A 25627-nucleotide genomic window follows, 5' to 3' on the forward strand; every position below is an offset into this window, starting at 1 on the left:
GTTTGCACATTCTCCCCGTGTCTGCGCGGGTTTCGCCACAACCACAACCCAAAAACGTGTAAGCTAGGTGGATTGGCCACGCTAAATTGCCCCTTAATTGGAAAAATGATTGGGTACACTAAATTAAAAAAAAAAGATACTGTCTCCCTCCGGGACCTGACAATGTCAGGTTCCAGCCAAACACACTTCCACACCCATCCGCCACCCTCCCCTCCCCCGGCGCTACCAACATTAACCCCACCAGGTCCATCCCTCCTTCCTCTGCCCATGCAAGAGGACGAAGAAGATTGCAGCACACTCCCGGGATCATCTGACTGCAGGCCAGCACCAACACTGCCAGCACCAACGTCGGCGACACCAGCACCGCCAGCACCGCCTCCGTTACGTCGTTCCTAGCGAATCGTCAAAGCACCGGATCGACTGAACCTCTAACGGGCATCGGACCGTCAAAATGGACATTTTTTTCCTTCCCCACTCATTTTCTAAGACACTGTACATAATTCGCAACACTGTATATAGTTCCACATCACCCCCGCTGGACTCACTTTTAACAGTGTGTAAATGTGGTGAACCACTGTTACACCTGTATTAGGGGATGTAAGGTAGAACCTGTACTACAGGTTCGCCGGTAGGCCCTGCCGGCTGGCTCCGCCCACTAGGAGCTGTATAAATATGCGTGTCCTCCATTAGTCAGCCATTCTGCCAGCTGCAGTAGGAGGCCACGCATCTGACTGCAATAAAGCCACAATTGTACCCAATCTGAGTCTTTGTGCAATTGATTGTGCATCACCCCCCACCCCCGCTCCACACTCACTTCATATAACTCCAGGACATGTCGGGGAGGTAGGGCAGCTTTTTAATCTGGATGATGCTGTCATAAAGGCTGGGCTGCAAACTCTGAGCCACCATGTTAGCGAGAATCACAGAAACCATCATGGGGAGGATGTGGGAAATCTGCCCGGTGAGCTCGAAGCAAATCACTGCCGTGGACACGGTGTGAGTCACTGCGCCTGTCAATGCAGCAGCACCTAGAGACAGAGAGAGGGAGACACAGAGGGAGGCAGGGAGTTAGAGACAGAGGGTGACAGAAAGACACAGAGAGAGACAGAGAGAGGGAGAGAGACAGAGAGAGGGAGAGACAGAGAGACAGAGAGAGAGACAGAGGGTGCAAGAGAGGGAGACAGAGAGAGTGAGAGAGGGAGACAGAGAGAGAGACACAAGAGAGAGAGACAGAGAGACAAAGGGAGATACAAAGAGAGTGATACAAAGAGAGAGACCGTGAGGGAGACAGACAGACACAGGGAGAGTGAGAGAGATAGAGAGACAAAGAGAGAGAGACAGAAAGAAACAGAGAGAAACAGAGAGAGAGAAAAAGAGGTGTGGGGGGTGGGGGAGTGAGAATGAGAGACCGAGAGCAGCAAGTCGTTAAGCAGTCAACACATCTGAGTTTAAAAAGGATCTGGAACGTGGGCTGATTCACTCCCCCTCCCTAACCCAGGGTTCACTGGACAGGGATCAGGAGCAGGAACCCAGGCTGATTCACTCCCCCTCCCTAACCCAGGGTTCACTGGACAGGGATCAGGAGCAGGAACTCGGACTGATACATCGCCCCCCCCCTCCCTAACCCAGGGTTCACTGGACAGGGATCAGGAGCAGGAACCCGGGCTGATTCACCCCCTCCCTAACCCAGGGCTCACTGGACAGGGATCAGGAGCAGGAACCCGGGCTGATTCACCCCTCCCTAACCCAGGGCTCACTGGACAGGGATCAGGAGCAGGAACCCGGGCTGATTCACCCCCTCCCTAACCCAGGGCTCACTGGACAGGGATCAGGAGCAGGAACCCGGGCTGATTCACCCCCTCCCTAACCCAGGGCTCACTGGACAGGGATCAGGAGCAGGAACCCGGGATGATTCACACCCCCTCCCTAACCCAGGGGTCACTGGACAGGGATCAGGAACCCGGGCTGATTCACCCCCTCCCTAACCCAGGGCTCACTGGGCAGGGATCAGGAGCAGGAACCCGGGCTGATTCACCCCCTCCCTAACCCAGGGCTCACTGAGCAGGGATCAGGATCAGGAACCTGTGATGATTCACCTCCCTCCCTAACCCAGGTGTTATTGGAGAGGGATCAGGAGCAGGAACCCGGGATGATTCACCCCCACTCGAACCTAGGGGTCACTGGACAGGGATCAGGAGCAGGAACCTGGGCTGATTCACCCCCTCCCTAACCCAGGGGTCACTGGACAAGATCAGTGGCAGGAACCCGGGCTGATTTCAGTCTGTGAATGGCAACAGTTGACACAGAAGGAACTCACCAATCACTGCATATCCTCCTGGAAGGATGTGGTTGATGGAGCCCTCAGATACCACTCCAATAGGAAATAGAAGGGCCATCCCCTCCCCAACCAGACGACCCAGAGCTGCGCCTGGGTGGAGAGACAGGAAAGTACACAGTAAAATATTTATTGAGAGAGAGAGAGCAAAACTGAGAATAAGACAGAGAGTGAGAAAAAGAGATAGAGAGAGAGTGACAGAGAGTGAGATAGATAGAGACAGAGAGAAAGAAAGAAAGAGTGAGAGAGCAGGCCGAATGAGGCAGCGTGAGTCCGAGAGAGGATGTGTGGCCCACTTACCCAGAGTGAAAACTGGCATGAAGGCTCCACAGGGAACAGGGATCGTACAGGCTATCGCCGACATCCAAAACTGTAAAATAAAGAGAGTTTGTGAGAGAGAGAGACAGAGAGAGAGAGAGAGAGAGCGAGTGAAAGAGAGAGAGAGAGAGCGAGTGAGAGAGACAGAGTGAGAGACTAGTGAGAGAGAGACGCTGAGAGACACAGAGAAAGGGAGACACACACAGACAGAGAGAGAGAGACAGAGAGGGGGAGACAAAGAGAAAGGGAGTGAGAGAGAGAGAGAAAGAGACACAGAGAGACAGACACAAAGACAGAGAGAGTCACATGGATAGAGAAACAGAAAGAGAGAAAGAGACACAGAGACAGAGAGAGTGCGAGTCAAAGAGAGAGAGAGACAGAGCCATAGAGAGTGTGGTAAACCACTGTTACACCTGTATTAGGTAATGTAAGGTAGGACCTGTACTACAGGTTCGCCGGTAGTCCCTGCCTGCTGGTTCCGCCCAGTAGGTGGAGTATAAATATGCGTGTCCTCATTCAGCAGCCATTTCGCCAGCTGCTGTGGGAGGCCACACATCTTAGAGCAATAAAGCCTCAGTTGTATCCAACTCTAGTCTTTGTACAATTGATCGTGCATCAATTTATTGCCTTAAGATTTTCTAAAAGATGGATCTCCGTATCAAACCGGATTGCCTGCAGCTGGATCCGCAATCAAGCGATGCCAAAAGGGACTTTAATCACTGGCAAGCTTGCTTCAAGGCGTACATCAACTCGGCGCCCAGCGCTATCTCAGAGGCTCAGAAGATACAGATCCTGTACTCAAGGTTGAGCTCCAACGTGTTTCCGCTGATCCAGGACGCCCCGAACTATGCCAAAGCCATAGCGCTCCTCAAAGAAAACTACGCACAGAAAACGAACTCGCTCTTCGCCAGGCACGTACTCACCACTTGCTCTCAACTCCCTCGTGAGTCCATAGAAGACTTCTGGTGGGCCCTAATCCCGCTCGCCCGGGACTGTGACTGTCAGGCCGTCACGGCCACTGAACATTCCAACCTTCTTATGTGGGACGCGTTCGTAACGGGGATTGGGTCAGACCTCATACGCCAAAGACTGTTAGAAGGGGCCACGCTCGACCTAGCTGAAACAAAGAAGCTAGCGCTCTCCATGACGGTCACCTCACGTAACATCCAGGCCTACCCCACCAGCCACGCGGCCCACCCCGCCTACCCCTCGAGGACCCCACAGACGGCCGCTCAGTGGGGGCCTTACCCAGCCAGTACGTCTGCACCACACGCCAGCCCGCGCACCCCGGGGGTCCCCGATGCTAATTCTGCGGCCAGCAGAAACACCCTCGCCAAAGCTGCCAGGCCCGCGCTGCCCTTTGCAAGGCTGGCGGCAAAAAGGGGCACTTCGCTGCGGTGTTCCAGGCCCGCGGAGTCGCCGCTATCGCCCCCACCCCCCCTAGTCTACACACAATGGGCGCCGCCACCTTCATCTCCCCGGACCACGCGCCGCCATCTTCACCTCCTGGCGGGGTCTCGGTCTTCCAAAGGGACATGGACCGAATGGTCGACCGGTACAGTTTGCAGGCCACTTTTCCGTACCTATATAATGTCACCATCTGCGGCCATGATCAGCAGGACCATGATACCAACCTTGCTAAATTCCTCCGCACCGCCACTCTCCTCAACCTCACCTACAATAAGGAGAAGTGTGTATTCAGCATGACCCGCTTAGCCATCCTCGGCTATGTGGGCCAGAACGGAGTTCTGGGGCCCGATCCCAACCGCATGCGCCCCCTTATGGAGCTTCCCCTCCCTCACTGCCCCAAGGCCCTCAAACGCTGCCTGTGGTTCTTCTCGTACTACGCCCAGTGGGTCCCAAACTATGCGGTTAAGGCCCGCCCACTCATACAGTCCACCCAATTTCCCCTGATGGCCGAGACACAACAGGATTTCGCCCGTATCAGAGCTGATATAGCCAAGGCCGGGATGCATGCGGTAGACAAGACACTGCCCTTTCAAGTAGAGAGCGACGCATCGGACATCGCCCTAGCCGCCACCCTCAATCAGGCAGTCAGACCCATGGCATTCTTTTGACGCACCCTTCATGCCTCAGAAATTCGGCACTCATCCGTCGAAAAGGAGGCCCAAGCTATCGTTGAAGCTGTGCGGCATTGGAGGCATTACATGGACGGCAGGAGGTTCATTCTCTTCACTGACCAACGGTCGGTAGCCTTCATGTTCAATAACACGCAGCGGGGCAAGATCAAAAACGATAAAATCTTGTGGTGGAGGATCGAGCTCTCCACCTATAATTACAAGATTTTCTATCGCCCTGGCAAACTCAACGAGCCCCAGAAGCCCTATCCGAGGTACATGTGCCAGCGCACAAGTAGACAGACTCCGGTTCCTGCACGACAGCCTTTGTCACCAGGGAGTAACTCGTCTGTACCATTTTGTCAAGGCTTGCAATCTGCCCTACTCCGTTGAGGAAGTACGGACAGTCACCAGTGACTGCCAGGTCTGTGCGGAGTGTAAGCTGCACTTCTACCAGCCGGACCGTGTGCGCCTGGTGAAGGCCTCCCGCCCCTTTGAATACCTCAGCATGGATTTCAAAGGGCTCCTCCCCTCCACCGACCGAAACACATATATTCTCAGTGTGGTCGATGAGTACTCCAGATTCCCCTTCGCCATCCCATGCCCCGACATGACGTCTGCCACCGTAATCAAAGCCCTCAACACAATCTTCGCTCTGTTCGGTTTCCCCGCCTATATCCACAGTGACAGGGGATCCTTATTCATGAGCGATGAACAGCCTCAGTTCCTGCTCAGCAGGGGTATCGCCTCCATGAGGACGAGCAGCTATAACCCCCGGGGAAACGGGCAGGTAGAGAGGGAGAACGGGACGGTATGGAAGGCTGTCCAACTGGCCCTACGATCCAGGAACCTCCCGTTGGCAAGAGGTCCTCCCTGAAGCACTCCACTCCATTCGGTCACTGCTGTGCACCATTACTAACAACACACCCCATGAACGTCTCTTTGCCTTTCCCAGGAAGTCCACATCCGGGGTGTCGCTCCCGACTTGGCTCGCAGTGCCAGGACCAGTCCTGCTCCGTAGGCATGTCCGACTCCACAAGGCGGATAGGGTGCACTTGCTCCATGCCAACCCCCAGTATGCCCACGTGGCGTACCCCGATGGCCGCCAAGATACTGTCTCCCTCAGGGACCTGGCATCAGCAGGTTCCACACACACACACCCCTCCGGCCCGGCGCCACCCTCCCCTCTCCCGGCGCTCCCAGCATTAATCCCACCAGGACCATCCGTCCTTCCCCTGCCCACGCCCGAGGATGAAGAAGATTTCGGCACGCTCCCGGAGTCACCGAACATCAGGCCAGCACCGATATTGCCGCCACCGCTACGTCGATCCCAGCGGAACATCAAGGCACCGGACCGGTTAAATCTCTAACTGGCACCAGACTTCAAAAAACATTTTTTTTCTGATCAACTACTGTAAATATAAATTCATCGCTGTATATAGTCCTCCACCACCCCTGCTGGACTCAATTTTAACAGGGGGTGAATGTGGTAAACCACTGTTAAACCTGTATTAGGTGATTTAAGGTATGATCTGTACTACAGGTTCGCCGGTAGCCCCTGCCTGCTGGCTCCGCCAAGGAGGCGGGGTATAAAGATGCATGTCCTCATTCAGCAACCATTTCGCCAGCTGCTGTGGAAGGCCACACATCTTAGAGCAATAAAGCCTCAGTTGTATCCAACTCTTTGTCCAATTGATCGTGCATCAGAGAGAAAAAGACAGAGTGAGTGAGTCCCAGAGAGAGTGAGAGAGTGAGTCAGAGAGAGCAAGACACACACACACACAGATAGAGAATGATACAGAGACTGAAAAAGACAGAGAGCGAAAGAGAGTGTGTGTTAGAGAGAAAGAGAGCCAGTGTAAGAAAGAGAGACAGAGGGAGAGAGTCACAGAGTGAGGATCACAGAGGGAGACAGACACACAAAGAGAGACAGAGATAGAGGGAGAGACAGACAGACAGAGAGCGAGAGAGAGAGAGAAAGAGAAACACACAGACAAAGAGAGAGATAGAGAGAAGCAAAGAGAAAGGGACTGAGAGAGAGACAGAGAGAGAGAGGGAGACAGAGGGCACAATTCTCTGGCCTCGTTGCTCACTCGAGCAAAGCGAGGTCAATGAATAGCGAAAGAGGCTGAAAACGAGAACCACGCCAAGCGTCAAACAATTGCAAACATTGCAACCTGCCTATTCCCGGAGGTGAAATTGGAAACTCGCTGTAGTGTGGCAAGAAACCAATTATCACCACTTGGGACTGTACAGTAGCACAGTGGTTAACACTGTTGCTTCACAGCGCCAGGGATTCAGCTGCGACTCCCGACTTAAGTCATTGTCTGTGCGGAGTCTGCACGTTCTCCCCGTGCCTGTGTGCGTTTCCTCCGGGTGCTCCGGTTTCCTCGCCCAAGTCCTGAAAGACATGCTTGTTAGGTGGATTGGACATTTTGAATTCTCCCTCTGTGTACCTGAACAGGCGGCGTAGTATGGCGACTCGGGGATTTTCACAGTAACTTCACTGCAAGCACAGAGGGAGAGAGAGAGAGAGAGAGAGAGAGACACCCAGTGAGACAGAAAGAGAGATAGACAGAGAGGGAGAGACAGACAGACAGACACAGAGAGAGACAGACAGAGAGAAAGAGGGACCGAGAGACGGGCACACGGAGAGAGACAGAGGCTGAGAGAAAGTGAGACAGAGAGTGACAGAGAGAAAGAGTGAACGTGAGTCACACAGAGAGACTGAGTGGCAGGGTGGCACTGACAAGGGTCAGGGGCCGAGAGGGGCCAAACCCATGAAATGAAGGTGGAGGGGAGTTAGACGGATGGGGGTGTGCTCGACAAAGAACTAGATGTTGTGTGTGCATCTTTACCATGGCCACAACAGAGAACATTACATGGTACCAAGTGTGTAGAACAATTGAAGATAACTACGGAGAATAAATAAAAATTATTCCACCTACCTGGTAAACTACCGCCAACTGGAACTCAACGCACGGAAAGACTGTGAAGCTCGAGATGGAAGATCTGAAGGCACCTCACCGGTAATGTAGATGAGAATTGGCAAGTTCTTAAGCAGCAATTCGGACTCTGTATTGCAGCCTTTGGCCTGCAGGCACAGCCTGATGAGAGGCTTATTGCGTTGCTGCTCACAATAGCAGGTCCTCAAGCCATCGAAATTTAGAGTACCTTCGCGTTCAACAGTGAAGCAGAAAGCAAGAGCTTCGATAAAGTAATAAAATACTTTGATCGGCATTATTTCCCAAAGAAAACTTAAACATTCGAACGTTATATCTTTTGCACGCGTACTCAGACGGCAGGCGAATCTTTTGATAGTTTTCTGACTGACTTGCGGTTGAAGGTGCAGTTTTCGTACTTTAATATCGTTGATCTGGGATGAGATAGAGTTCGGGATATCAATGACAAGGTACGCGAGACAATTGAGTGAAGATGAGCTTCAACTAGAAAACGCTATCAAGATTTCTCATGCCTGTGAGCTAGCTGCACAGCAGATTAGCACATTCAATCAGAAACATTCTGGCACCAATGTGACAGAAAACAGCAGTGCCATAAGCATAGTGACGCAGTCAAAGAAGAAATGTGGTCTCAGTGCGGGCGGCCATTTTAAGCGGACAAATTAAAGGCCGTGTTGGACAGAATAACGGCTCTAGGAGTTACCTTACGTATAGAGGAACCTATAGACAGGGTAAACTCTATTGTGTGCATCAAGAAGAGGAATAATGACCTACTGATATACATGGACCCCAAAGACCTGAACCTTAACATCAAGAAAGAGCACTACCCGATTTCGAAGAGGGAATAAATAACATGCTTGATGGAGTGACATCTTTCAGCAATTTGGACACGTCACAAGGCTTCTGGCATCTCAAGCTGGACAAAGCAAGCACAAGGCTGTGTACATTTAACGCACCCTTCAGGCGCGACTGCTTCCTGAGGATGCCATTCGGCATAATTTCTGCTTCAGAAATTTTCCATTGTGCCATGGGTGTCCGAGTCTATGTGGACGACACAGTAATTTGGGGATCCACACGCGACAAGGATGACAGAAGGCTCCTCAGTGTCTTACAAAATATAAAGAAGAGTAGCCTAAAGCTCAACAAAGCAAAGTGCCAAATCGGGGTTGACAGCATCACCTTCTTGGGGGACACACAAGGTGCTCTCTGCACAAGGTGTGCAGACGGATAATGAGAAGATAAAGGCTATTTTGATGATGCCACAGAAAGAAAAGGCATCCTATGGATGTTAGGGATGATCAACTTTGTTGGCAAATTTATTCCCAATCTGGCATCTAAAACCTCTCACATCCGGGATACGATGAAAAAGGACGCAGTATTGCAATGGTTCCTCCAGGCATGAGCAGGAGTGGCAAGCATTGCGAATCTCCTTGACTACAGTGCCAGTTCTAGCGTTTTTTTGACCCTGTGAAAAAGACCAAAATTTGAACCGATGGATCTAAGGGTTAACTCCGCCTTGGAGCGGTGAAACTGCAGCAGAATGCAGACGACAGCTGGCTGCCTGGGGCATACGCACCCAGAGCAATGTCAGAGACGGAGCACAGGTATGTGCAAATTGAAAAAGAATGCCTCGGGTTCGTCAATGTTTTGGACAAGTTCCATGACAAGTTCCGGCGTTTCTTGTGGAGACGGACCACAGGCCACTTGTCTCCATTGTACAGAAGAATTTGTGCGAAATGTCCTTGAGGATCCAGCGCATGATGATGAAGCTCCAACGTGACAAATTCTGACCTAGTCTACACACCAGGTAAGCATCTCTTGACGCCGACAAGTTTTCTCGAGCCGTGGGCATTAAAGAGACACACCTGGTTGATGAGGACATGTAAGTCTATGTTAATCTCGTTACTGCGTCTCTTCCAGTCTCTTATAATAAGTCACATCTAATAAAGGAAGAAACAGCCAAGGACACAGTCCTACAAAAAGTAATAAGTATCTCCTCGAGGGATGGCCTGAGGGTTCCGGCTTGGGTTATTCCACTGCGAGGGGACAGGATTGTGATTCCGCATTCCTTGAGGCCACTCATGTTCAAGAAGCTCCATGAAGGGAACCTGGGCATTGAGAAGTGCAAGCGCAAGGCCAGAGATACAGCGTATTGGATAGGCATCACCAAGACATTGCAGTCATGGTGGACACTTGCCAAAAGTTCCAGTGCAAACAGGGCAAAGAGCCGATGTACATGGGTGAAATCATCACAGCTCCTTGGCAGAAGGTGGGCATGGATCTTTTTCACTTCAATGGAAAAGAAGATCTTTTGACCATCGACTACTTCTCTAATTACCCGGAGGTAGCACTTGACTGCTTGGTGTGTGACCCAACATGTTACAGAGGCTTTTGTCTGGCATGGCATACCAAACAGTTATGGTCGACTGTGGTCCCTGTCTCAAAAACTATGAGTGGACTGAGTTCACCCATCGTTTGATTTTAAGCACATCACTTCAAGTCCTTTATCAAGTCAAACGGGAAGGCGGAAAAGCGCGTGCACATTGTTAAACAGCTGCCAAATAGACATATATCTGGCACCTTTGACCTATCGTTCTGCGCCACTTATCAATGGGCTGTCACCAGCGCAGCTGCGAGTGAATAGACAGCTACGAACGACCCTGCCTTCCATTGCGACTCACCTTGTGGATCGAGGACTGGAGCGGAAACTGTTTTTTCAGAAAAGGAGGCAGAAAGAGTTCTACAATAGATCCACAAGGAAGCTCCAGCCACTGCATCCAAGTGACATGGTTAGACTGGAGGATGCCAATGGAAACGGATGGTGATGGCTGGCAGAGGTACTGCAACACGCAGGCCCGCATTTGTTTCTCGTCATCACTGAGGATGGCTCAGTCTTGCGGAGAAACCTAAGAGCACTGTTGAAAGTTCAACGTCCCTTCGTTTTGAGTCCAACAGAAGAGTTGGTATGCAATCTCAAAGCACTTGAAGAGGATACAGACCACCCATCAGAGGCAGCGCTCAGAAAAACATCCGCAGCAATAAGTACAGAACAAGCAGGAACACCAACAATAAATGAAGGTGGAACACGATCGCCTATTCAGCCATTGCTCAGGAGATCAACCAGTCCATGTCGTAAACCTGACAGACTGAACTTGTAGTGAACTATGTACAGTTACATGTTTGGTGAAGCACGGTTACATTTGTAAATCTTAACACTTCCAAAGGAAGGGGGATATGGCACAGTATATAGTTATCTATACGACCTCTGACCAGCAGGTGGTGATAGAGATCCACCATGTGACTCCAGAGATCCACCAATTGGTAGTAAGTCATACGGGAGGACAGTCATATTAAAGTAGCTGCAGGAGAATTCACTTACTTGTTACCGTTTTGTATTCTAGTTCTTTAGTTATCTTTCCACGTTTTCATTTTGTTGATAAACCGTGTTACTCGTCAAAGAACTAGATGTTCTGTGTGCATCTTTACCATGGCCACAACACAGAGCATAACAACAGACAGGAAGACAGAGAGAGAGACACGGGAAGAGAGAACGCAACAGAGAGTTAGAGGGACAGAGAGTGAGAGAGTCAGAGAGAGAGACAGAGTCACAGAGAGAGGGAGTCACAGAGAGAGACACACACACAAAGTGAGACAGTCACAGAGAGAGAGAAAGTGAGAGAGAGAGAGAGAGACAAACACAGAGAGAGAGACAGAGTCAAGAGAGACACACATATACACACAGATACAGAGAGAGAGACACACATACACAGACAGCAAGACAGAGAGAGCGAGGCACAGGGAGAGAGAGAGACCGACAGAGAGTGAGATAGGAAGAGTGACAGAGCCACAGAGAGAGAGAGAGAGAGAGAGAAAGTGAGAGTGTCACACAGAGAAGTCACAGAGACAGAGAGACACAGAGACAGTCATAGAGAGACAGTCACGGAGAGAGAAGACAGAGGCAGACAAATATTCAGAGAGAGAGATAGTCACAGAGAGAGTAAGAGACAGAGAGATACAGAGTCAGAAGGAGGAGACAGAGTCAGAGAGGGAAACAGAGAGACAGAGAGAGAAACACACAGGGAGAGACAGAGGTGAGAGAGAGTTAAAGACAGCGAGAGAGCAAGAGAGTCACAGAGAGAGAGAGACACAGAAAGACAGAAAGGGAGAAAGAGTGAGAGTCACAGAGAGAGAACGAGTGACAGAGAGAGACACAGACAGAAAGAGACTGAGTGAGAGATACAGATAGAGAGACACTCACAGAAAGAGAGAGAAAGACAGAAATACACAGAGAGTTAGAGACAGTGAGAGAAAGACAGACAGAGAGAGCCACATTGACACACAGGCAGAAAAAGACAGAGAGAGACACGCAGTGTGGTGATACAACCACTGTAGATATGTGTGCTTGCAGTAGGGGGATGTATGGCCGTACCTGTAATACAGGTTTCTCCGGTAAGCCCCTGCTGGCTAGCTCCGCCCACAGGGAGCTTGGGTATAAATATGCGCTAGCTTCACTGAGATACTATTCTACAGCTGCAGCCGGAGGAATAGCATCTCACAGCAATAAAGCCTCTCTTGTACTTCACTCGAGTCTCTGTGTACAATTGTTAGCGCCACACAGAAAAAGTGAGAGAGAGAGAGAAACATACAGGGAGAGAGTGAGACAGCGAGAGAGTGAGACAGGGAGAGGGAGCCACATTAAGAGTGAGAGTGACAGAAAGAAACAGAGACAGAGAGAGAGAGAGAGACAGTGAGTCACAGAGAGCGAGAGAGACAGATACAGAGAGGGGGAGGGACAGAGAGAGACCACGTTGAGAGAGAGAGTGAGAAAGACACACAACAAAAAACAGAGAGAGACACACAGAAAAAGAGAGTCAGAGAGAGAGTCAAAAAGAGAGACACACACAGACACAGAGAGAGAGACAGAGAGAGAGTGAGTAAGAGAGAGACAAAGAGAGATAGAGAGAGCAAGATAGAGACAGCGCGAGACAGACTTCAAAGCGGGAGAGAGACAGAGAGTCACAGACAGAGACACACAGAAAAAGACACACAGAGAGTGAGTGAGCAACAGAGAGAGAGATAGAGAGAGCAAGCGAGACAGAGAGAGAGAGTCACAGAGAGACAGAGAGAGAGAGCAAGATAGAGAGACAGAGCGAGACAAAGAGAATTCAAAGCAGGAGAGAGATAGAGAAAGAGACATAGAGAGAGTCACAGACAGAGAGAGACACAGACAGAGAATGCAACAGAGGGAGAGAGCGAGACAGATAGACAGAGCGAGACTGAGAGTTCAAAGCGAGAGAGACAGCGAGAGAGTCACAGAATTCGAGAGACACAGAGTGAGAGACAGGAAGAGAGAGAGAGAGTGGCACACGCACAGAAAGAGAGAGACAAACAGAGATACACAGAGAGAGACAGAGATACACAGAGAGAGAGTCATAGAGGCACAGAGACAGAGAAAGAGAGAGAGAGAGAGTGTGGTAAACCACTGTTGCACCTGGTATTAGGTGATGTAAGGTAGGACCTGTATTACAGGTTAGCCGCTAGCCCCTGCCAGCTGGCTCCGCCCAGGAAGAGGAGTATAAATATGTGTGTCCTCTATCCAACTGCCATTTCGCCAGCTGCTGTGGGAGGCCACGCATCTGACTGCAATAAAACCACAGTTGTACCCACTCTGAGTCTTTGTACAATTGAACGTGCATCAATTTATTGCAGTAAGATTTTCTATAAGGTGGACCTCCGAATCAAACCAGATCGCCTGCAGCTGGATCCGCAATCGGCCGATGGCAGAAGAGACTTTAATCACTGGCTAGCTTGCTTCGAGGCTTACATAAACTCAGCGACCGACACACCGACGGAGGCTCAGAGGATACAGATCCTGTACTCAAGATTGAGCTCCAATGTGTTTCCGCTGATCCAGGACGCCCCGACTTACGCGGACGCGATGGCGCTCCTCAAAGAGAACTACGCGCAGAAAGCGAACACACTCTTGCCAGGCACGTACTCGCCACACGCTCTCAATTCCCTGGTGAGTCCATTGAAGACTTCTGGTGGGCCCTAATCCCACTCGTCCGGGACTGTGACTGTCAGGCCGTCACGGCCACCGAACATTCTAATCTCCTCATGCGTTCGTAACGGGGATTGGGTTGGACCTCATCCGCCAAAGACTGCTCGAAGGGGCCACGCTCGACCTAGCGGAGACTAAAAAGCTAGCGCTTTCCATGATGGTCGCCTCACGTAACACTCAGGCCTACCCCTCCGGCTGCGCGGCCCACCCCTCCTATCCCTCGTGGACCCCGCAAACAGCTGCCCCAGCCGGGCCTCACCCAGCCAATATGCCTGCGCCACACGCCAACCCGCGCACACCCGGGGTCCCCGATGTCACTTCTGCGGCCAGCAGAAGCACCCCCACCAACGCTGCCCGGCCCACACTGCCATTTGCAAGGCTTGCAGCAAAAAGGGACACTTTGCCGCAGTGTGCCAGACCTGCGCAGTCGCCGCGATCGCCCCCTCACCCGACACATGCAGAATGGGTGCCGCCATCTTCGTCCGGGACCACGCACGGCCAGTGGGCGCCACCATCTTCACAACCCCGGACCACGCGCAGCCAGTGGGCGCCGCCATCTTCACAACCCCGGACCACGCGCAGCCAGTGGGCGCCGCCATCTTCCCCCCCTCAGTCCACGTGCGGCCCATGGGTGCCGCCATCTTGTTCAGCTCCAGCAACGTGAGGCCCATTTTGTCCCCAGCAGGATCTTCATTTGCTGCCATCTTGTCTTCGACGACATTCCACGACTGGGGCCCCCACGCTCTCCGTCTTCTGACACTAGTGATGATCAACCGCAGCTCGCCTCGACCAGTCCCGGCCTCACAACCTGGCCACTGCTTCGACTATGGTGAAGGTCAACGGCCACGTGACCTCTTGCCTGCTGGACTCCGGGAGCACCGAAAGCTTCATCCACCCGGATACGGTAAGGCGCTGCTCCCCCGCGGTCCACCCCGCCAACCAAACAATCTCCCTGGCCTCCGGATCCCATTCCGTCCCGATCCGGGGGTTCTGCATGGTCACTCTCATGGTCCAGGGCGTAGAATTCAGCGGCTTCTGCCTCTACATCCTCCCTAATTTCTGGGCTGCACTATTACTAGGCCTGGATTTCCTTTTTTTTTTAAAAATAATTTTTATTCAAATTTTCACAAAAAAGAAAACAGTAACAGAAAATTCTAAGAACAAAAAGAACAACCCCCCCCCCCCCCCCCCCACAGAGAGAGAGAGACAGTGAGTCAGAGAGAGAAAGAGAGAGAGAGAGAGACAGACAGACACAGACAGGGAGAGAATGAGACTGGCAGAGGGAGAGAGACACACAGAGAGAGTGAGTTACAGGAGCAAGAGGGAGAGAGTAACAGAGGGAGAGAGAGAGGAGACAGAGAGAGAGAGAGAGAGAGAGAGAGAGATAGGGTGGCATGGGGGGAGGGGCACAGTGGGTGGCACTGGGACTGCGCCGCTGAGGACCCGGGTTTGAATCCTGGCCCTGGGTCACAGTCCGTGTGGAATTTGCAAAATCTCCCCGTGCCTGCGTGGGTTTCACCCCCACAATCCAAAGATGTGCAGGGGAGGTGGATTGGCCACTCTAAATTCCCTTTAATTGGAAAAAAAAATTGCGTATTCTAAATTTATTTAATAAAACAGCATGAGAGAGCAAGCTAGAAAGTCAGAGAGTTCAAAGCGGGAGAGAGGCAGAGAGAGTCACAGGCAGAGAGTGAAAGACAGGGAAAGACAGAGAGAGCGAGACACAGAGACAGAGCGAGACATTGAGAGAGTTCAAAGTGAGAGAGAAAGAGACAGAGAGAGAGAGACAGAGAGAGAGAGACACACACAGACAGAGAGAGACAGGCAGAGAGAGCCACATTGAAAGAGAGTGACACACACACACAAAGAGAGAGAAAGACAAACAGAGAGAGACACAGAGAGGGAGAGAGAGAGAGACACAGAGAGAAAGAGAGAGAGTCACAGTGAGAGTGACTATGTCCCCACGCCATCGTGAAAACTGTGGTCTTTTATGCCAGCAACTGGCAAGCAACTGTCATGGAGCTCGCAGCTCCAGCTGCCGATCGGTCCCCCGCACTTCCGGGTCAGAGGCCGCGCATGCGCAGGGCGGCGGCCTCCAGCTGCTGATACGGTCCCCCGCACTTCCGGGTCAGAGGCCGCGCATGCGCAGGGCGGCGGCCTCCAGCTGCCGATGCGGTCCCCCGCACTTCCGGGTCAGAGGCCGCGCATGCGCAGGGCGGCGGCCTCCAGCTGCCGATACGGCCCCCCGCACTTCCGGGTCAGAGGTCGCGCATGCGCAGGGCGGCGGCCTCCAGCTGCCGATACGGCCTCCCGCACTTCCGGGTCAGAGGCCGCGCATGCGCACGGCGGCGGCCTCCAGCTGCCGATACGGCCTCCAGCTGCCGATACGGCCCCCCCGCACTTCCGGGTCAGAGGCCGCGCATGCGCAGGGCGGCGGCCTCCAGCTGCCGATACGGCCCCCCGCACTTCCGGGTCAGAGGCCGTGCATGCGCAGGGCGGCGGCCTCCAGCTGCCGATACGGCCCCCCGCACTTCCGGGTCAGAGGCCGCGCATGCGCACGGCGGCAGCCTCCAGCTGCCGATACGGCCCCCCGCACTTCCGGTCAGAGGCCGCGCATGCGCACGGCGGCAGCCTCCAGCTGCCGATACGGCCCCCCGCACTTCCGGGTCAGAGGCCGCGCATGCGCACGGCGGCAGCCTCCAGCTGCCGATACGGCCCCCCGCACTTCCGGGTCAGAGGCCGCGCATGCGCACGGCGGCAGCCTCCAGCTGCCGATACGGCCCCCCGCACTTCCGGGTCAGAGGCCGCGCATGCGCACGGCGGCAGCCTCCAGCTGCCGATACGGTCCCCCGCACTTCCGGGTCAGAGGCCGCGCATGCGCACGGCGGCAGCCTCCAGCTGCCGATACGGCCCCCCGCACTTCCGGGTCAGAGGCCGCGCATGCGCAGGGCGGCGGCCTCCAGCTGCCGATACGGCCCCCCGCACGTCTGGGTCAGAGGCCGCGCATGCGCAGGGCACTGGCCTCAGCGGCTGCATCGTGCTCCATGGCGGACTCAGCCCGCGGGCCTGGACGGCCGAAATAGGGTCCCCGATCAGGCGCTTGCCTGACCCGGACTGCCCGCACACTCAGTCCGGAATGAGGCCCCCCCCTGCACTCCGATCGGCCCACTCCCGACTGTGGCGACCCGGACTGAGCCCACAGGCGCCACTCGAGCTTCACGGATGGTGGGACCATGTTAGATCCACGCTGTGGGGAAGTCGGCCAGTTGGGGACGGAGCATCAGGGGCAATGGCCTGAGGCCGTGGATACTCGGCGCAGCGTACTCCCCGAGTATGCTGCTTTTCGGGGGGAACCCGAAACCGGCGGCGGTCCTGATTTTGCGCGGGAAACGGATTCTCTGTCCCGTTGCTGAACGGGAGTTTGGCGTCAGGGTGCAGAGAATCCAGCCTAGAGAGTCAGAGAGGGGAGACAGAGAGGAAGAGGGACAGAGAGAGAGAGAGAGAGAAAAACAGAGAGAGACAGAGAGACAGACACAGAGATAGAGAGACAGAAAGAAATAGAGAAAGATTCACACAGAGAGTCAGAGAGAGCGAGAGAGAGACACAGGCAGAGAGTGAGAGAGGGACAGAGTGTGAGTCAGAGAGAGCGAGTGAAACAGAGGCAGGCACACAGAGAGTGAAACAGGAGAGTGTGACAGGGTGAGAGAGTGAGTGAGAGTGAGAGAAAGAGTGAGAAAGAGAATGAGAGAGAGAAACATAGAGATGAGAGACAGAGAAACAAAGCGAGAGTCACAGAGAGAGAGTCACAGAGAGAGAGAGACAGAGTTAGACAGAGAGAGAGACACATAGTTAAAGAGAGAGAGAGTCACAGAGCCAGAGAGAGAGAGAGAGAGAGAGAGACAGAGTCACAAGAGAGACTGTCACAGAGAGAGAGAGAAACAGACAGAGTCAGAGAGGGACACAGAGGAAGATGCAGAGAGAGGAAGAGCAAGATAGAGAAACAAAGCGAGACGGAAAGAGTTCAAAGTGGGGAGAGACAGAGAGAGACAGATAGAGTCACTGACAGAGTCACTGACAGAGTCACAGACAGAGTCACAGGCAGAGAGAGTTACAGAGAGGAGACAGAGGGAGAGACAGAGAGATTGAGACAGAGACAGAGCATCGATACAAGCATCTCATTGTAATAAAGCCTCTCTTGTACCGATTCGAGTCTTTGTGTGCAATTGTTAGCGCCACAATTTATTACAGTGAGATGCTATTCCTTCGGCTGCAGAATGGCATCTCAGGGAAACTTATGAATATTTATACTGCTCCCTGTGGGCGGAGCTAGCCGGCAGGGGCTGACAGGTACTGTCGTACATCCCCTAATGCAAGCACACACATATGGTAGATCACCACAGAGAGAGGGAGAGACAGAGAGTTAGAGAGAGAGAATATGAGTCAGAGAGAGAGAGGGACACAGAGAGAGAGTCACAGAGAGAGGGAGAGACAGAGAGAGAGAGAGAGAGACAGAGCGAAACAGAGAGAGTTCAAAGCGAGGAGAGACAGATAGAGTCACAAACAGAGTCATAAAGAGGAGAGAAAGAGGGAGACGGAGAGTTCAAAGCGAGAGAGAGAGACAGAGAGAGTCACAGTGTGCGAGGGAGACAGACACGCACAGACAGAGAGAATAAGAGACAGGGTGAGAGAGAGAGAGTCACATTGAGAGAGTGACGCACACAGAAAGACAGAGAGAGAGTCAAACAGAGAGAGAGAGAGACATAGATAGGCACAGAGAGAGAAAGAGAGAGGCACAAAGAGAAAGAGAGCAAAAGAGAAAGAGAGAGAGCACAGAGACAGAGTCGGAAAGGAGACAGAATCAGAAAGAGAGAGTCAGAGAGAGAGACAGAGAGACAGAGAGAAACAGAGAACGAGTCACATAGAGAGAGCAAGACAGGGAGAGAGAGAGACTGAGAATGTGAGTCAGAGAGAGACACACAGAAAGAGAGTGACACAGACAGAGAGTGAGGCAGGGGGAGAGAGACAGAGAGTGAGAGAGAGAGGCAAAGAGACTGAGGGAGAGACACACAGAGATGAGAGGCAGAGAGAGAAACAGAAGAGTCACAGAGAGAATCAGAGAGAGAGAGAGAGAATGAGTCAGATAGAGGGGTAGATTCACAGAGAGAGAGATAGAGTGACAAAGAGAGTGACAAAGAGAGAGAGTCAGAGAATCAGAGAGAGAGACAGACACACACAGGGAGAGACAGAGGTGAGAGCGATTCACAGAGTCAACGAGAGAGAGACAGAGAGGGAGACAGGGGGAGAGAGAGAGTCACAGAGGGAGCGAGTGACAGAGAGAGACAGAGAGAGAGACACACACACAGAAAGAGAGAGAGTGACAGAGAGAGAGAGAGGCATGAAGTGATCTCTGTATATATATATATATATATATACATGAAGGGTTAATGTGTAGTCAGTACAGTCAGATGATCACTAGAGGGCAACGCTAACAGGGAGTATAAATACAAGCCTAGAAAGAGTCACGCAGAGACGGAGAGTCATGGAGAGAGTCAATAGAGAGCGAGAGAGAGTCACATAGAGGGAGACACAGGGAGAGAGTGAGAGAGAGAGCGTGAGAGTGACAGATAGCGAGAAAGTCACACAGAGAGAGAAACAGAGGGAGACACGCAGAAAGAGTGTGACAGAGTGAAAGGGAGAGAGAGAGGCAGAGAGAGAGACAGAGAGAGTGTAACAGGGAGATAGAGAGAGAGAGACAATCTATTCTCCCGCTCTCATTCAGGTGTGTTTGTGGCGAAAGAACAGAAGTATAGTTAGCTCAGAGGGGAAAGTATAATATTCATAGTTAATCTAATTCTAGTCTTGTTTAATTTAACTGCTGGTAAAAGTATAAGAATCAAACTCACAAATTATTGATTAGTTATTCAATAAATTATTTGTTATCACTGGATGATTTGGAGTATTCATCATCATCAAAGTTAGTCCAAGTCGGCATATACGAATGAGTAACATAAATTACTCCAAGTAATATAACAAGACAGAGAGAGAGGAACAGAGGCAGAGAGAGAGACACACAGACAGAGAGTGAGAGACAGGGGGAGAGAGAGAGTCTGAGAGAGGAAGCCACATTGAGAAAGAGTGACCACAACACAGAAAAAGACACAGAGACACACAGAGAAAGAGAAAGAGAGTCAGAGAGAGAGACAGACAGACAGATAGGCATGGAGCGAGTGAGACAGGGAGATGAAGAGAGACAGAGAGAGAGCCACATTGAGTGAAAGAGACAGAAAGAGTCAGAGTGAGGCACAGAGAGAGAGAGAGAGAGTGAATCACAGAGATCGTGCGAGAGACAGACAGACAGAGAGTGAGACAGGGAGGGAGAGAGAGACAAAGAGAATCACTTTGAAAGAGAGAGAGAAAGAGAGACAGTGACACACTCACACACGAAAAGAAAAAGAGAGAGAGACACACACACATAGAAAGAGTTAGAGAGAGACAAAGAGAGAGAGAGACACACACACACACACACACAGACAGAGAGAGAGGGAGAGAGACACAGAGAAAGCGCCAGAGAGAGGCAGACACAGAGAGCAAGATAGAGAAACAGAGAGAGAGAGTTCAAAGCGGGAGTGAAACAGAAGAGACACAGAGAGACGGAGACACGGAGGGAGAGACAGAGTGAGACAGATAGAGAGTTCAAAGCAAGAGAGACAGTCACAGAGCGAGAGAGACACACACACAGTGACTGAGAGACAGGGTTGTGGCAGTCACCACTTTTGTATATATCACATACGAGATGTAATACAGTAAGGCTCCTGTACTACAGGTACGGGGGTAGATCCCTGCCTGCTGGCTCCGCCCAGTAGGCGGAGTATAAATGTGTGTGCTCACCGAGCTGCAGCCATTTCGGCAGCAGCTGCAGGAGGCTACACATCTCTGCTTAATAAAGCCTCGATTACTCTCTACTCTCGTCTCGTCATAATTGATAGTGCATCAATTTATTAAGCAGAGATTTTACAGCGAGGGCCTCCGCATGAAGCCAGATCGCCTGCAGCTGCACCTTCAGGCAGACAATGCCACGTCAGCCTTGCTTTGAACCCTACATCGGATCAGCCACAGAACAACCCACAGAAGCACAGAAGCTCCAGATCCTGTACACCCGGCTGAGCTCCGATATCTTTCCCCTTATCCGGGACGCGCCCAACTACACTGAGGCCATGGCGCTTCTGAAAGAGAACTACAGCCGGCCGATCAACAAACTACGCCAGGCACCTCCTGTCCACGCAGCATCAACTCCCCGGTGAGTCTGTGGAAGATTTCTGGCGTGCCCCGCACGCCCTGGCGAGGGACTGAGATTGCCAGGCCGTTCGGCCGTTCAACATTCCGAACTCCTAATCAGGGACACTTTCGTTACGGGCATAGGGTCGGTGTACATCCGGCAGCGCCTCTTAGAAGGGGGTACCCTCGACCTCGCGGCGACCAAGAAACTCGCGACCTCACTAACGATAGCCTCCTGTAATGTACAAGTGTATGCCCCCGACCGCACGGCACCCCCCTCCTGGACATCGTGGGCCCCACCAGCGAACACCCCATCGTGGACCCCACCAGTGACCGCCTCCAGCCAACCCCAAGCCTGCGCCGCGCGGCAGCCAGCCAACCCCGGGGGGCCCAAGTGCAGACAAAGCACCCCCGGCAGCGCTGCCCGGCGCGGAATGCACTCTGCAAGGCCTGCGGGAAGAAAGGACATTTCGCTGCGGTGTGCCAGGCCTGCTCGATCGCCACTGTAACCAGGCCCATTGTTCTAGAACATAGAACACTACAGCGCAGTACGGGCCCTTTGGCCCTCGATGTTGCGCCGACCTGTGAAACCATCTGAAGCCTATATGACCTACACTATTCCATTTTCATCCATATGTCTATCCAGTGACCACTTAAATGCCCTTAAAGTTGGTGAGTCTACTACTGTTGCAGGCAGGGCGTTCCACACCCCTACTACTCTCTGAGTAAAGAAACTGCCTCTGACATCTGTCCTATATCTCTCACCCCTCAATTTAAAGCTATGTCCCCTCGTGTTGGTCATCACCATCCGAGGAAAAAGACTCTCACTGTCCACCCTATCTAACCCTCTGACTATCTTATATGTCTCTATTAAGTCACCTCTCAGCCTTCTCCTCTCTAACGAAAACAACCTCAATTCCCTGAGCCTTTCTTCGTAAGACCTTCCCTCCATACCAGGCAACATCCTAGTAAATCTCCTCTGAAACCCTTCCAAAGCTTCCACATCCTTCTATAATGTGGTGACCAGAACTGCACGCAGTACTCCAGGTGTGGCCGCACCAGAGTTATGTACAGCTGCAGCATGACCCAGTGGTTCCGAAACTCAATCCCCCTGCTTATAAAGGCTAGCACACCATATGCCTTCTTAACAGCCCTATTAACCTGGGTGGCAACTTTCAGGGATTTATGTACCTGGATGCCGAGATCTCTCTGTTCATCTACACTACCAAGAATCTTGCCATTAGCCCAGTACTCTGCATTCCTGTTACTCCTTCCAAAGTGAACCACCTCACACTTTTCCGCATTAAACTCCATCTGCCACCTCTCAGCCCAGCTCTGCAGCTTATCTATGTCCCCTCTGTATCCTATAACATCCTTCAGCACTATCCACAACTCCACCGACCTTCGTGTCATCTGCAAATTTACTAACCCATCCTTCTACACCCTCTTCCAGGTCATTTATAAAAATGACAAACAGCAGTGGCCCCAAAACAGATCCTTGCGGTACACCACTAGTAACTGAACTCCAGGATGAACATTTGCCATCAACCACCACCCTCTGTCTTCTTTCAGCTAGCCAATTACTGATCCAAACCGCTAAATCACCTTCAATTCCATACTTCCTTATTTTCTGCAATAGCCTACCGTGGGGAACCTTATCAAACGCCTTACTGAAATCCATATACACCACATCAACAGCTTTACCCTGATCCACCTGTTTGGTCACCTTCTCAAAAAAACTCAATAAGGTTTGTGAGACATGACCTACCCTTCACAAAACCGTGTTGAGTATCGCTAATCAACTTGTTCTTTTCAAGATGATTATAACCCTATCTCTTATAACCTTTTCCAACATTTTACCCACAACCGAAGTAAGGCTCACAGGTCTATAATTGCCAGGGTTGTCTCTACTTCCCCTTCTTGAACAAGGGGACAACATTTGCTATCCTCCAGTCTTCCGGCACTATTCCTGTCGACAAAGACGACATAAAGATCAAGGACAAAGGCTCTGCAACCTCCTCCCTGGCTTCCCAGAGAATCCTAGGATAAATCCCATCTGGCCCAGGGGACTTATCTATTTTGACATTTTCTAAAATTGCTAACACCTCCTCCTTTTGAACCTCAATTCCATCTAGCCTGGTCGACTGAACCTGAGTGTTCTCCTCGACAACATTGTCTTTCTCCAGTGTAAACACTGACGAAAAATATCCATTTAATGCTTCCCCTATCTCCTCTGATTCCACACACAACTTTCCACTACTATCCTTGATTGGCCCTAATCTTACTCGAGTCATTCTTTTGTTCCTGATATACCTATAGAAGCCTTAGGGTTTTCCTTGATCCTATCCGCCAACGACTTTTCGTGTCCTCTCCTCGCTATTCTTAACTCTCCCTTTAGGTCCTTCCTGGCTAACTTGTAACTCTCAAGTGCCCTAACTGAGCCTTCATGTCTCATCCTAACATAAGCCTTCTTCTTCCTCCTGACAAGTGCTTCAATTTCCTTAGTAAACCACGGCTCCCTTGCTCGACAACTTCCTCCCTGCCTGACAGGTACATACTTATCAAGGACACGCAGTAGCTGTTCCTTGAAAAAGCTCCACATTTCGATTGTACCCATCCCCTGCAGTTTCCTTCCCCATCCAATACCTCCTAAATCTTGCCGAATAGCATCATAATTGCCTTTCCCCAGCTATAATTCTTGCCTTGCGGTATATACCTATCCCTGCCCATTGCTAAAGTAAACATAACCGAGTTGTGATCACTATCACCAAAGTGCTCACCTACATCTAAATCTAACACCTGGCCGGGTTCATTACCCAGTACCAAATCCAATGTGGCCTCGCCCCTTGTTGGTCTGTCTACATACTGTGTCAGAAAACCCTCCTGCACACACTGCACAAAAACTGACCCATCTATAGTACTCGAACTATAGTATTTCCAGTCAATATTTGGAAAGTTAAAGTCCCCATAACAACCACCCTGTTACTCTCGCTCCTGTCAAGAATCATCTTTGCAATCCTTTCCTCTACATCTCTGGGACTATTCGGAGGTCTATAGACAACTCCCAACAGGGTGACCTCTCCTCTACTGTTCCTAACCTCGGCCCATACTGCCTCAGTAGACGAGTCCTCAAGCGTCCTTTCTACCGCCGTAATACTTTCCTTGATTAACAATGCCACACCCCCCCCTCTTTTACCATCTTCTCTGTTCTTACAGAAACATCTAAATCCTGGAACCTGCAACAACCATTCCTGTCCCTGCTCTACCCATGTCTCCGAAATCGCCACAACATCGAGATCCCAGTACCAACCCATGCTGCAAGCTCACCCACCTTATTCCGGATGCTCCTGGCGTTGAAGTAGACACACTTCAAACCAGCGTCCTGCTTGCCGGTGCCCTCTTTCGAACTTTTAACCCTATCCCTGACCTCACTACTCTCAACATCCTGTACACTGGGACTACAATTTAGGTTCCCATCCCCCTGCTGAATTAGTTTAAACCCCCCCGAAGAGCACTAGCAAATCTCCCCCCCAGGATATTGGTACCCCTCTGGTTCAGGTGAAGACCATCCTGTTTGTAGAGGTCCCACCTACCCCAGAATGAGCCCCAATTATCCAGGAAACCAAAACCCTCCCTCCTGCACCATCCCTGTAGCCACGTGTTCAACTCCTCTCTCTCCTTATTTCTCACTTCGCTAGCACGTGGCACGGGTAACAACCCAGAGATAACAACTCTGTTTGTTCTAGCTCTCAGCTTCCACCCTAGCTCCCTGAATTTCTGTCTCAAATCCCCATCTCTCTTCCTACCTATGTCGTTGGTACCTATGTGGACCACGACTTGGGGCTGCTCCCCCTCCCCCTTAAGGATCCCAAAAACACGATCAGAGACATCACGAACCCTGGCACCTGGGAGGCAACACACCAACCGTGAGTCTCTTTCGTTCCCACAGAACCTCCTGTCTGTTCCTCTAACTATGGAGTCCCCAATGACAAGTGCTCTGTTCCTCTTCTCCCTTCCCGTCTGAGCAACAGGGACAGACTCTGTGCCAGAGACCTGCGCCCTATTGCTTACCCCTGGCAAGTTGTCCCCCGCAACAGTATCCAAAACGGTATACTTGTTATAGAGGGGAACGACCACAGGGGATCCCTGCACTGCCTGCCGGTTCCCTCTCCCTCCCCTGACGGTAACCCATCTACTTTCTTCTTTTACCTGAGGTGTGACTACCTCCCTATAACTCCTCTCAATAACCTCCTCCGCCTCCCGAATGATCCGAAGTTCATCCAGCTCCAGTTCTTGCAACCCCATGTGCGGCCCATGGGCGCCGCCATCTACCCCGCCTCAGGACCCCTGCTCGTCGGGCACCTCATCGGGCCTTACATCGCCTGCAACTGCTGCCGGCCAGCCAGGGGCCTTCCAACACCAGCCACAGGTCGACTCCATCACGATCGACCAGTCCCGGCTGCAAAATCTCGCAACCGCGTCGACAACAGTAAAGGTCGATGGCCACAAGACATCCTGCCTTCTTGACTCCGGGAGCACAGAGAGCTTCATACACCCCGATACGGTAAGGCGCTGCTCCCTCGCGGTACACCCCATCACA

The 25627-nt window shown here is 51.9% G+C and overlaps 1 protein-coding gene across 1 annotated transcript in view; it reads right to left on the reverse strand.

Annotated features, from left to right (window-relative positions):
• LOC119951016 (chloride channel protein-like) overlaps positions 1-25627 on the reverse strand; it is a 171700-nt gene that overhangs the window by 20584 nt on the left and 125489 nt on the right. Inside the window, exons 7-9 of the mRNA XM_038774050.1 lie at positions 2636-2705; positions 2318-2428; positions 815-1028 (exon numbers count right to left, since the gene is read on the reverse strand). Of these exons, the coding sequence (XP_038629978.1) occupies positions 815-1028; positions 2318-2428; positions 2636-2705 (395 nt within the window). The remainder of the gene's footprint in view (positions 1-814; positions 1029-2317; positions 2429-2635; positions 2706-25627) is intronic.

This window comes from Scyliorhinus canicula, chromosome 16 (assembly GCF_902713615.1).
Source record: "Scyliorhinus canicula chromosome 16, sScyCan1.1, whole genome shotgun sequence".
In the NCBI taxonomy this organism is placed as follows: domain Eukaryota; kingdom Metazoa; phylum Chordata; class Chondrichthyes; order Carcharhiniformes; family Scyliorhinidae; genus Scyliorhinus; species Scyliorhinus canicula.